At 37.2% G+C, this 13,857-nt stretch overlaps 1 protein-coding gene across 6 annotated transcripts in view; it reads left to right on the forward strand.

Moving 5' to 3' along the window:
• pug (pug C-1-tetrahydrofolate synthase, cytoplasmic) overlaps positions 1 to 13,857 on the forward strand; it is a 34,734-nt gene that overhangs the window by 19,598 nt on the left and 1,279 nt on the right. For all 6 annotated transcript variants that reach the window (XM_072304310.1, XM_072304308.1, XM_072304305.1 and 3 more), the window contains exons 7-17: positions 222 to 333; positions 926 to 1,151; positions 1,937 to 2,110; positions 2,342 to 2,478; positions 3,057 to 3,389; positions 4,285 to 4,502; positions 5,365 to 5,575; positions 6,103 to 6,251; positions 10,468 to 10,571; positions 11,570 to 11,728; positions 13,180 to 13,306. In XM_072304310.1, the coding sequence (XP_072160411.1) occupies positions 222 to 333; positions 926 to 1,151; positions 1,937 to 2,110; positions 2,342 to 2,478; positions 3,057 to 3,389; positions 4,285 to 4,502; positions 5,365 to 5,575; positions 6,103 to 6,251; positions 10,468 to 10,571; positions 11,570 to 11,728; positions 13,180 to 13,306 (1,950 nt within the window). The remainder of the gene's footprint in view (positions 1 to 221; positions 334 to 925; positions 1,152 to 1,936; positions 2,111 to 2,341; positions 2,479 to 3,056; positions 3,390 to 4,284; positions 4,503 to 5,364; positions 5,576 to 6,102; positions 6,252 to 10,467; positions 10,572 to 11,569; positions 11,729 to 13,179; positions 13,307 to 13,857) is intronic.

The following is a 13,857-nucleotide window of genomic DNA, read 5'->3' on the forward strand; positions in this document are numbered from 1 at the left end:
TAAATTTATTTACAGACGTCCAAGGTTTTTTATTTCTTCATACATTTTTGCGCTAGTCATCAAAATAACATAGTCTCTCTGAGTTTTTAATTTCCCAAGAAATCTAGATTTTCTTTCTCAGTGTTGAGGAAACTTTCCAAAGCCTTCAAAACTCTCAACTCTCAAAACTCTTCAAACTCTTGTTAAATGTACGTACTGAATTTTGGAATTTTTCATTTTAGACCAAGAAGGCTGATATCCTGGTTGTGGGCATCGGTCAGCCTGAGTTCGTGAAAGGAAGCTGGATCAAACCTGGAGCAGTCGTTATAGATTGTGGGATCAACGCAATTCCAGGTAATTTTGGAAAACTTTGAAAGCTTTGGTTGTCTTCTCTCTTTGGAGGAAAACGTTTTCTTCTTAGGACACAATAAATCTAACTCTAAATTTCAGGTAAAAGGAAATTTTTAGGATTCTCTGAATTTTTTTTTTTTTTTTGCAAGATTTTTATCCATGCAATGGATTTTCGTTGTTGTTGAGACAAAGATTTTGAAGAGTCATAAATTTAGAAAAAAAAACAATAACCTTTAATGTCAACTTAGAAATTAATTGTAACACTGCATTCTTTTCATTTGTGTCGTTGATTGCTTTTCCAGAAAGTTGGAGAATTTCTGGCACTATGGTTCAAATGAACCTGGAAAATCAAGGACATTCTTTTTCAACAGCTAGGCACAGCGTACCTTCAGCCTATGTTGTTTGATACGCTCAGCTAATGACACTTGTACAGCTAACAAAGATTAAGTTATGTTTTACTCGTGCTTTTAGTTTGCCCAGGCAAATCATTACTTGTACAATTGGAAGGAATAGAAAACTTCATCATCTAATTACCTAATTATCAATTTTTTAAAGTTTTGTGTTACTATGCTAACAGCGTGCATTTTATTTTCAGATGCCACCAAGAAGTCTGGGTCGCGGCTTGTTGGAGATGTGGCCTTCAACGAAGCAGCTCAAGTTGCCAGCTATATAACTCCTGTTCCAGGTGGCGTTGGCCCCATGACTGTGGCCATGCTCATGAAAAACACCGTGATCTCTGCCCAGCGCAGTGCTGGTGCCAGACTCTCATCATCTTGGTTGTTCGAGCCATTGAAGCTAAACTTCCAGAGACCTGTTCCTAGGTGAGGATTATGACAAATATTTTCTCACTGAGAAATCAAGTATTGTAGTAGACCAGTGTGAAACGGGTGTTCTATACCTGGGTGGGGAAAATGACTTTACTCTTGGTTCATTATGCACATATCACTTTTTGGAATGAAACTAGACTAAAAACTGCAAGAACCAGAGCTACAGCAGCCACCATCACACAAACACAACTTTGTGGGACCTCTTAGAGCACCAAGGGCATCAAACCTTCAAGAGTGAGCTCTCTACTCGAAAGCTTAGCTAAATACCCTGAGGCAAAGCTGACGCAAGCTAAATTTTAACTCTGACCCTGCAATGACCCTTGAATGATGTGTGCTAATCTTAAAGAACTCAATTCTTATGTGCAACTATAGAAACTCTGAGACTTGCGATGCCAAGATTGCAGCCTCAATAGACACTCGATTTTTTATAGATTGTTCTACATATTCCATTACAGTATGCTCAATTGTTTAAAATTTTCATAATTTTCTCGAGAGCAAGGGATTCCCAATTCCAATAGCTACTCCCACGTAAAATTTTATAAAGTATGTAATGATGTCATAGGTGTAGATTTATCTAAGATAAACTGAACAGTTTTGTATTTTAGTTAGTGAAACATTCAAATTAGGAACACCTCTGAAACATGTTTACATATGCTGTCCATCCTATGTAGCCTACAATTTTTTTTTTTATTTTCCTCTGAATACTTAGGTTTCTTTGATCAATTCATGTTTTTTGTAATGAGGAGGTATAAAAAAGCATAATATTTTCTTGCCCTTAGTGATATTACAATTGCAAGATCTCAGACACCAAAGAAAATTATGGAGTTAGCAAAAGAAATTGGTTTGCAACCAAATGAAATTTCTCCATATGGAACAACAAAAGGCAAAATCAGTTTGGCTGTTCACGACAGGTTGAAACATCGCACAAATGGAAAATATGTCGTCGTCACTGGGTGAGTAGAAATGCAAAAATTTCATTTTTTCCGTTTACTTTTAGCACTCTGTCTCTGATCTAGAAATCTTTCCTGAAAGGTTTTATCTAACTTACGGAAAAGATTTTATCTGTTTTTAATTTGAAAAGATCCTCTGAATCGTTGATGTGACACTGACGAGTGATTTTTCTCTCTTAATTTCTTTACATCTGGTCAAAATTTTAGAAATAATTCTATCTGTTTTTTTAATAGAATTACGCCAACACCTCTCGGAGAAGGCAAAAGTACAACGACGATTGGACTTGTTCAAGCGCTCACAGCGCACAAAAGCAAAAACTCCATTGCTTGCATCAGGCAACCTTCGCAAGGCCCAACTTTTGGAATCAAAGGTAATGAAAGCAGAGTCTTTGTTTTTCCCCCTTTCTGTGTTTTTGTTTATTTTCACATAAAGGAAAGGGTAGTTAGAAGTATGCACAACCCCACGAGGCCAAAAATTGTACCACCTCATCTTTGTTGAAATAATATTCTATTGGAAATGAAGCACCCGCGTCTATTATGATGGCAATGCCAAACTTTGTCAATGGCAGGAGTTTCAAAAACATTCGAGCAAAATTCTCGAAATGGCAAAGCAGTTTCCATTTTTGAGGTCCAAGGCTGCATTTTTGGGGGAAAATAGATGAAATTGAATGTCTTTCTTAGACTGCTACACTATCACGTGATTGATACTTCTTTGAAAATTATGTTCACCATTTTTTTCCCCAGAAGGGAAAGCACTGCCTAGGATTAACACCCTCAATTTACTTATAAAACATAAATAATTTTAAATCTATTCAACACAATGAAGTAGAGATCAGTTTAAGATACTCTCTGCAAATTTCCTGGCAATTGAAGGTCTCTTGCTCTGAAAAGGCGTTACCCAAAAATACTATTCCATGAAATAGTTCTCACAACTAAACTCTTTTCATAGGTGGTGCAGCCGGTGGTGGATACTCACAGGTCATCCCGATGGAAGAATTCAATCTTCACTTGACTGGTGACATTCATGCCGTCACAGCGGCGAATAACCTCCTTACAGCGCAAATTGATGCCAGGCGCTTCCATGAACTGACTCAAGGTGACAAAGCACTCTTCAACCGTCTCGTTCCAGCCATCAATGGAAAAAGAACTTTCTCACCTATTCAACTTCGCCGGCTTGAACGCCTAGGGATCGCAAAAACAGAACCAGAATCCCTCTCCGCAGAGGAAATCAAGAAATTCGTTCGGCTAGATATGAACCCAGACACCATCTCATTTAACAGAGGTATGCAAGGGCTTTTCTACAATTTATTCACCAATGTGTTTGTCTACAGGAAAAGGGACCATACCAAGCTAAGGAGAGCGTCCCATATTTTGAGAGAGCACTGTTCAAGTTTTATTTTGCCATGTTCAACGCTCAAAATTGCCTGATCATAATGGATCTGAAGACCCTGTATTGACACATGAAATAAAAAAGTTGGCTTGCAATCTGTATCAGAGAATAAGTCATGGGGATTCCACTTGAAAATTTTGAAAATCAGTTTTCTTTAGGATCCAAATTAAGGCCAATTGAAAGTCTAAAGGACCCTGCACACTCCTTATGAGGTTGTGTACCACGATCAATTTCTAAATTGAGCAGATGATTGAAATTTTATGTTTTTTGACTGCAAAAAAGCAGACTAAGATGGAGTAAGGTACGTCTGTAACCTTTCGATTCTCTTGCTTGTGCTTTTATGGGATAAAAAATGACTGGTTGTCGGTCACTGAGGAGAAACTTTTAGTATCTTGTTTATCAAGACCCATATAGGCCCAAGAAAGCTTGGTTGTTGAGAGCAGACAAGGGAAATAGTCAATCATGTAACTTCATTTTACAGTAGCCTTATCCTGTCCAGTCTACGAACACAAAATTTCAGTAACCAGCTTGCTAGGATCCGACGTCTTACCCTTCAAATTAATTCATTCTCACTGTATGTAGTTTCTCATCTGGATTACATTTTGCAATAAGGAACTACAATTTTTGGCTCATTTTAGAGACAGTGTTTGTGCCATTAGGTTCTCTATGCAGATGAGTGCTTTTACGGATGGGTCAGGAATTTTATTTCCCTCTCGCAGAATGACGTCCATTTAACCTTCTACTGTTGATAGATTTCTTAAGTTCAAAGTATCTGTTATTCTTTCAGTAATTGACACCAACGATAGATTCTTAAGGAAAATCACCATTGGGCAATCACCAACAGAAAAGGGACACACAAGAGAAACATGTTTCGACATCTCTGTCGCAAGTGAAGTCATGGCTATTCTTGCACTGGCAACAAGTCTTGAAGACATGAAGCAGAGGTTAGCGAAGATGGTCGTTGCTCAAGACTCCAAAGGGAACAATGTGACAGCCGATGATTTGGTAAGTAACTCATCAGGGTTGAATTCGAGTATTAGGTACAATAACAAGTTCAGGGAGCACAGAAGAGGTTTGAATGCCCAGTACCGCAGTGTAGTGTAGCCAGAGGTGAGAGAGGGGCAGAAGTTGAATACATGGATTTTGGGTTCTGTAAGATGTAATCTATCTCATAGTTTTTAATCAGGGTGTCTAGCATCAGGATTTTCTCGATTTTTCTGATTCTATCAGGATTTGAGGAAAAATCTATCGTAAAATCAGGATTTGAGAAAAGTCAAGCTATTTTTGTGAAGTTACATTCGCCTTGCGTGAAGTGATGACGTCGTTGTTGTGCAGCTTGCCTACCGTTAGAGGAGTTATCAAGGCTCAAAACCTTCTCCTATTTTGGCCACTCCAAGTTCCAGCGCTAGTGTCACTATGTTGCACAGTGTTGCTGTTCACATAAAATTGAAAATTTCCATTTCGTTCGTTTCGTTTTTCGGACATAAATCAGATTTTTATCGCTTAAATACCACGGATAGCTCATGAAATTTTTTATTTATTTATTTTTTTTTTTTAAATCACTCTTTGTATTTATTTCATTGTCTTTGTGGCTGAATGGTCAATTGAGTCTGGTTCAGTAGCGTTTGTTTACATTTCCATCGATTTGCACTTGTTTTTAATCCTTGGAACTTAATTCTAGAGTTCTGCTTTCGCATGCGCTTATGCAGAAATTTTAATTTCTCTTCGCAAAAAATCAGGATTTGGAAAAATTATGAAATAAAGATTTAGCAGTCATAAATCTGGAAAAATCAGGATTTCATCAGGACTTCCCAAAATGAAAAAAAAAAAACTGGAAACCCTGTAAAATTATATTTCTGGTTTACAGGGTGCGACCGGAGCAATGACGGTTCTGTTGAAAGAAGCCCTGGAGCCAACCTTGATGCAGAGTCTCGAAGGAACACCAATCCTTGTACATGCAGGTCCATTCGCTAATATTGCCCATGGCTGCTCATCTGTTATTGCCGATTTACTAGCACTCAAAATTACTGGCGAAGATGGTTTTGTTGTCACAGAAGCTGGATTTGGATCTGATATTGGTAAGGAATTGAAGTTTTGAAGAATTGTGAATTTTAAATTGGGAAGAGGCGACGTGGACGTACCGTAAAGGGATCGTGGCAGGATGTTGACGAAGAGATTTTGTGGTGTCAGTTGTAACCTCTGGGAGGATAGGCATAGGTGGCAGTTGGGTGTCGCAGAACGCCAGAGTGCAATGTAGGAGCGACATTGTATATATATATTAAAATTTTGTGTTTGAAAATATAGACGTTGATAACTTGTATATTTCTTTCTACGATAGGCATTCTTTATGCACTGACTTGTCACAAAATTGACTGTAGAAAAGTGAAGGAGTTGACCTGCTAAAGGATATCAGATTGAAAGAATTAAAAAAAGTTATCCACAACCTTTTCTGTATTCAGACTTCTGCTTAAAATTTTACAAAAATTGTAAAAGCCAGCTCAGTGATCACTAAAATGTATTAATTTCATACACATTTACCCTGTATGTCTTTGTTTATTCATACTTCAGCTTTTGCTTTAATGTAATTTTCTTGTTTAATCCTCAGGAATGGAGAAATTTTTCGATATCAAGTGTCGCACATCTGAGTGCGTTCCAGACTGTGTCGTTTTGGTAGCAACTGTGAGAGCATTAAAAATGCATGGCGGTGGACCAGCAGTTGTCGCAGGAACCCCCTTGCCGGAAGAGTACAGACAGGTTCGACAATTTGCATTTTAAATTATTAGGGCTGGTTAGTGTAGATCTGTCTAAGTGACCTTTATTTTAAATGCTTTCTGTGACCAAGCAGCATTTTCATTCGAGAAATTTTGTTATGATTAGTTTGTGGAATGATGACGATGTCACAATTGACCCTCCTCTACCAGAAGAAGGATTTTATCGTTCGTACTTTTTTTATTTATTGTTTCTATCTTTGTGGTTCTTCAAATTAAAAATGAGCCCAGGTTTTTTTTTTTTTTTAGTTTCATTATTGTCTTCTTGAAATTGCACAAGAGAAGGATTCCCCTTAAAACCATTTGAAGAATGTGGAGCTAAAATGATGTAACGACTGAGAGTCACACTTAATTCAAAATATTTTTACCCTAAAGATTAATAAGTGAAATAGTCCCTCTACAATTTTTTTTTTAAAGAACTGTTCTAGTTTAAATTTAGTCATCAGAACGAACAAATTCTCAGAACAAATAGGATCTGATACAAGAAATACTAATAAATCCAGTACTGTGCTCCAAAAAATAAAAATTACATAATCAAAAATATTTATTTTACCTTTTTTTCTCTCAATGAGCTTGTTCAGCAATTCGTAATTCTTGCAGTTTTGGAAACTAGAGAGTGCACAGAGTTCACAGGAATTTTCCCCGATTTTTTTGAGCAATATTAACCCACGAAATACGAGTCCAAAAGTCCGTATTTTGGGCTCCCATTTAAACGCGCGCCGCTTGGCCCATCTCAAAATGGCGCCCATTTTCTCCGTCCGGCGGTGGCCACACTTTTGACCCGGCGTGCCGGCGGGTACCTCTGCATGCCTCTGCCGTGTGTGGGTCGTATAAACAAACGAAGATTGATAACACAAATGATCCGAGCAACTCGAAATCTCTTAATATTAAATAATTTAAATCCATTTTCGACTTCAACCAAGCACTTGGCAATAATATTCATCGTATTTTACAACCAGGAGCCACGGCCTATCGGCTCATTTTAAGGTGCATTCTGAAAATCAGTGTTACAAGTCCAGTGTCCAAACCCAGACTTTCTTCCTTTACTTTTTTTTGACCATTCTCTTTTCATTTTCGCCTCAAATCAAATGTTTAGCAGTTTCTTTGTCTTGAGTATGTGGTCCTGAATTCATTCAAGAGTTAGAAGTTCACCATTTATTTAGTATTATAAGCCTTTTGACCTCTCAAGCTTTACCGATATGATCTCATGTAGTTCGAGGTTTCTTTGGCCCAAACCAAGTGATTACACATCTGATGTGTGTCTTATGGCTCTTCAAATTCGCAGTTTAGAACTAAATCAGAAACTACAGTTACTTAATCCAGTTCTGCTCTCTTGTTCAATGTTTGTCATAAGTGTTTGTTCGTGTCTGTTCTTTATAAGTGACCACTGTAGTGCATATACACAGTTATGCTATCGGTACAGGTATTATTTCTTGTTTTCTACAGTCAGGACTTTCTCTTAAGCGCAATAATTTACCAAAGAAATTCACCTAGTTGCGTAAATAATTTGGTGTATAGATATTCTGTTAATGTCTCCTTGCGGTGATGCAAAGTTTCTGAGATCTGTCATAAGTGGATTTTGCATTTAGACGGTCACTCTTGTCTGATAAAATTACTGCTCTACTAGCAGCTTCAAATTTATACTTTGATCTCTGATTCATCACTAAATGACACTCGTGCGGTGTCATTTATCTTTAATCAGTTCAAAGCTATTTCGACAATGAATCATCAAAGGTCCGATCGAAGAAGGAATTTTCTGGTGAGTGCTGTGGCTGAACCGACATCACAACTCTACTATTGAAAGCATGAACCAAGACATGATCATTCGTCTGGAAGTGGAAATATTTTGCAACTCATCAGCAGGCCGATTATTGAAGGCTTAGAGCAACCCGACAAGACATCAAATTCCGATATATTGCATGGATAAGATAGGGCTATGTCTTTTCATGTCGGGCTGACATAGTTTCAATAATCGGGCAGCTGGTAGTTTAACAGGTAAGATTTGTAAAGTCACTTAGGTATTACAAGTTACATTCGCATCTCTTGTGGAACAGTTTATGTAATTATGCTTACCTTTGTGGAGATTAATTGATAACAAAGCGAGCATATCAATATCATAGCCTAACTAGAAAACCACTTACGTAGATTCACAAAGTTTCAGACTTTCTGTTTCTCTTCGATTATAAAATCATGCAACGAAATGTTACAAATATCATCCCCAGATAACCTTAACCATGTTCCTGACTTTATCTTATGGGAGGATGTAATTCTATGTCTTTTCAAAATCCTTCCATTCGTCTGTACCTGAGAAATTCAGTAAACCAGCAGACTTTCGGACTTTTAACAAGAATCGTCGGCAACTTTACCATTGAAATGATTCTTAGGTGTTTTTGAACAAAGAGATTTTATTAAAATTTTTGTTGGACAGGTTTGATTCACCTTGAATTCTTAAATAGAGAGAAAAAAAACATTTTCTTCACTATAGAAAGAAATGAAACTGACCAAGCTGTAGGTAGGTAAGTAGTTTTTGATTACTTCATTCCATGAAATATGATGAGCCTTATTGCTGCAGGAAACACAACATATAGCAGGAATCCTCAAATAAATTTTATGTCTTGTACAATGTCTGTTGATACTTAAGTATATGATGATACCTATGAAGTACAAAATTTCTGAAAAGACACTGGGAATACCAGCAGAGTCATCTCAAAATTTTCTCTCAGGAACAAAACTAAAAATTGTGGAAGTTTCCTAAGAATGCTCTCAAGACAAATTTACGTATTATTCATAGATGAAGTGTAGCCTGCTACATATCATGTCGTATTCCTCTTCAAATATACATGCAGGTGAGTAGATTTTGAAATTTTGAGCGCACAATTTGCTTATGAAAGAAGCGAGCACTACCATGATTTCCACTTACCATTACCACTTCCTGATAAATTTATATGAGTTGATGCTTTTGAAAGTTGAGTTGAGATGTCGGTTCAGCCACAGCACTCACCAGAAAATTCCTTCTTCGATCGGACCTTTGATGATTCATTGTCGAAATAGCTTTGAACTGATTAAAGATAAATGACACCGCACGAGTGTCATTTAGTGATGAATCAGAGATCAAAGTATAAATTTGAAGCTGCTAGTAGAGCAGTAATTTTATCAGACAAGAGTGACCGTCTAAATGCAAAATCCACTTATGACAGATCTCAGAAACTTTGCATCACCGCAAGGAGACATTAACAGAATATCTATACACCAAATTATTTACGCAACTAGGTGAATTTCTTTGGTAAATTATTGCGCTTAAGAGAAAGTCCTGACTGTAGAAAACAAGAAATAATACCTGTACCGATAGCATAACTGTGTATATGCACTACAGTGGTCACTTATAAAGAACAGACACGAACAAACACTTATGACAAACATTGAACAAGAGAGCAGAACTGGATTAAGTAACTGTAGTTTCTGATTTAGTTCTAAACTGCGAATTTGAAGAGCCATAAGACACACATCAGATGTGTAATCACTTGGTTTGGGCCAAAGAAACCTCGAACTACATGAGATCATATCGGTAAAGCTTGAGAGGTCAAAAGGTCTATAATACTAAATAAATGGTGAACTTCTAACTCTTGAATGAATTCAGGACCACATACTCAAGACAAAGAAACTGCTAAACATTTGATTTGAGGCGAAAATGAAAAGAGAATGGTCAAAAAAAAGTAAAGGAAGAAAGTCTGGGTTTGGACACTGGACTTGTAACACTGATTTTCAGAATGCACCTTAAAATGAGCCGATAGGCCGTGGCTCCTGGTTGTAAAATACGATGAATATTATTGCCAAGTGCTTGGTTGAAGTCGAAAATGGATTTAAATTATTTAATATTGAGAGATTTCGAGTTGCTCGGATCATTTGTGTTATCAATCTTCGTTTGTTTATACGACCCACACACGGCAGAGGCATGCAGAGGTACCCGCCGGCACGCCGGGTCAAAAGTGTGGCCACCGCCGGACGGAGAAAATGGGCGCCATTTTGAGATGGGCCAAGCGGCGCGCGTTTAAATGGGAGCCCAAAATACGGACTTTTGGACTCGTATTTCGTGGGTTAATATTGCTCAAAAAAATCGGGGAAAATTCCTGTGAACTCTGTGCACTCTCTAGTTTCCAAAAATGCAAGAATTACGAATTGCTGAACAAGCTCATTCTTTACAGGAAAATCTAGATCTAGTTAGAAAAGGATGTGCAAATCTGAAGAAGCATGTGAGCAATGGTCGTAAATTTGGTGTCCCGGTTGTTGTAGCTATCAATGCAATGTCGTAAGTTGATTTCATCACTTTCATGTAAAACTATCTCACTCAAGTCGGTATCAGAAAATGAAAAAGATAAAAAGATTCTATCCTTCAATTTTTGATGTAGACAAATTCTCTTGAGTTCATCATTTTGGCAAATCTGAAAATATTCTACTCAATACTTCCCCGCTCTCTGGAAGATGAGAACAATTTCACGAATCATGTGATGCTGTAATCAAACCCTTCAATTGCTGAGCTAGGACTTGGAAACTGTGATTGTGACGTACTCCGTCGAAAATACAGTATAGTCGTAGAACTAATTCTTGCCAACAGATAGCATATCAATGGTTATAGTGAGGAACCTCGTACCTATCTCTGTAGTCAACATTGCAGATATGTACTTATTTTTCCTTCAGAAAACTAGCAAGTAAATGTACTTTCTTGAAAATTTCCTTGATTTTTCCTCACCCCATTAGCAGAATATTCTGTTTAAAGTTCAAGATATCAAGCTGCCTTATCTCTCTTCAAAAAAATGATGCAAGAGCAAAAACTCTGAAACATCGCAATGGAGATGTGTGGTTTCCAACTTCGACCATCGATACCAATGGCCGAAATGCAGAACTGTGTATTTACTGTGTGATTGTGTAGACTTCCCGTCATACTTCATTTTTTCTTTGGAAAATTAATGAGCGCAATTTCTTGAAAACTTCCTTGATTTTCCTTCTCCGTTAGAATTTCAAGCGTTGTGCTCAACTTGTCTCTCTTCAAAAAGTAAAATAGGAGCGGAACTTTTGAAACACCATTGTGCATTTACGTTGTTCCGCACTTGGGCCATTGATATGCTACACTTCTAATTTCATGAAGACATGAGGAAGCCGACTCGAGAAATTCAAGTGCATAATGTGACATAGAAATTCTCAGTCGTCGTTCTCAGGTATGGTAATGAAAGACTCGATGAATAGTCCATTACGAGATCTACTTGCTCTATTTTTAACTCGTTTTTTAAATCTTTCATTAATTATTAGGACCGATACCAAGAAGGAATGGGAAGTCATCAAATCTGAAGCTGCTGAGGCTGGTGCCTATGACACAGTCGTATCAACGCATTGGGAGAACGGTGGTGAAGGCGCCATACCACTGGCAGATGCTGTCATCGCCGCATCTAGTTCACCTAAAAATTTCCAGTAAGCACAGTATTTATCTATTGAAAATCATCGCTGAAGCCTGAAAATTGTCCCCCTCTCAAGGCTTTCTTTTACCTATTGAGTAAGCCTTCTAAATTACGGAGCTGGCTCTTGTTAAAATATAGTAGAAGTCTGAAAGTTTGTTAAACAATTTTTGTAATAACTGTGTAAGGTAGGTATCTATGTTTCACTATCTCCGGCCTAAAGCGCGCAAATCATTTTAGCTGAGTAGAATTAGTGCATCCATGTTGAATCAAACAATTCCCAAATAAATATTTTGTTATCGGTTTCAAGATTTTCAGTCACATTTTGACATAATGTTCCCCTCTGTGTTTCATTTAACAATGAAATGAAAAATATTTAAGTAAGGAAATCGAATAAGAAGGACCTCCTTAAATTATAGAATCAGTTTCAAATTTAGATTTTGATAAATTGTTTTTAAGCTTTTATTTTGACTTCTTCAGTGTCTCAGGGTATTTCAAGCAATTTTAATCTTGCAACTGAACCTGCAGCAAGTGAAAAGAGCATATCTTTTTTTGCTTATAAATGATTTTTTATTTTTAACTGAGGAAAAAATTAATACCAAGCAAAATAAGTGTGTTCCAGCACCCACCATAATAATTACTCTGATGGAATAAAATTCAAGCAATAATCATCGCAGTCTGGAAATATTGTTTGCCTTGTCTGATAAGCATTTCGACGGTGAAACTACTAAACCACGTATCTCGGTTTGCGACGTCGCAGACTTCCTGCCATACTTTATTTTTTAAATGAAAAACTACTCAACGTCCAGTCTTGAAAATTTCTGTGATTTTTCCTCTTCGTGCAGAGAAAATTCTGTGAAAACTTCAAGGAATGATACTGATTTGGTCGACTTCAAAAAAATAAAATGTGAGCGTAAATTTTTAAACACCGCAAACGAGATATGTGGTTTGGTAGTTTCACCGTCGATTTAAATCCTTTGCAGTGAATCTATGCTTGTTAGTCATTTTGAGATAAGGGGCCGTCCATATATTACGTCACCCATTTTTTTTTTCAATTTTTGACTCCCCTTCCTCACCGTATCCAACCGTCATCCACTGCCAGACCCCCCCCCCCCTCCTAAAAATTATTTCATCCTTAGCGTACCCCCCGCCCCTCCCACATTTTAAAGAGAAAATACAAAAAATTGATTAAAATCAGTAGATGTAGTCAAATTTTAAGCAAACATTTTCAGCCTTTCTGTCTTTAGGAAAGCGTACGTCATCCTTGGATTGACCTCCCCCTCCCTCCCTGTCACCCATCGCTAGACCCCTCCCTCTCCTTTATGTGGGTGACATAATTATGTAATAATGTAATAATGGCCCCTAATAATGTAGTAAATTATCAGAAAATCTGCATTCTGCATCTCCTTTTTCTTCAGTTTCTCATTTAAAGCTTTCGTACTGATTTTTTCCTTTTATTTGTCACAGCTTTCTCTACGATCTGAAGCTTCCCCTGTTCCAAAAACTAGATAAAATCGCCAAAGAAATGTATGGAGCAAGCAGTATTGATGTTTCTGAACATGCGCTTGAGAAATTGAAAATGTATGAGGAACAGGTGAGATCATTTTTGAGTTCTTTCCTCATCTGGAATAGTACTTTCATCAATTCCTTTCTCGGTTTCCCTCAAAAGTTCTTGACGTATTGAAATTTCATTTTTATTACTTTTTTTCTGAATTTTCATCTTCTCAATATTCTCGAATATTCTTGTATTTGCGGAGATATATCTAATAGTATCTTCTTAAAAATCAAGAAATTCTATGTTAGGTGGGAATTTTGTTTGCAACTGCCTGAAAAATCTTTTTTTTTTCTTTTGACGTATTGATACATTGACCAGCATTGTCTGTACATCTTACATTTCGACAGTGTAAGTCCGCAACCAAGTATCTCTGTTTGCAATGTGGTAGACTTCCTGTCATGCCTTATTTTTAAATGGAAAACTACTCATTGGCAATTCTTTCTTAAAAACTGCCATGATTTTTCTTCTCTGTGCGAAGAAAATTCTGCAATTATTTCAAGGAATGATGTCGATTTGTTCTCCTTTAAAAAATAAAATACGAGTGGAGATTTGGAACACGGCAAACATGATACACGAATGCGGACCTACAC

Source organism: Bemisia tabaci, chromosome 9 (assembly GCF_918797505.1).
Source record: "Bemisia tabaci chromosome 9, PGI_BMITA_v3".
Taxonomy (NCBI): domain Eukaryota; kingdom Metazoa; phylum Arthropoda; class Insecta; order Hemiptera; family Aleyrodidae; genus Bemisia; species Bemisia tabaci.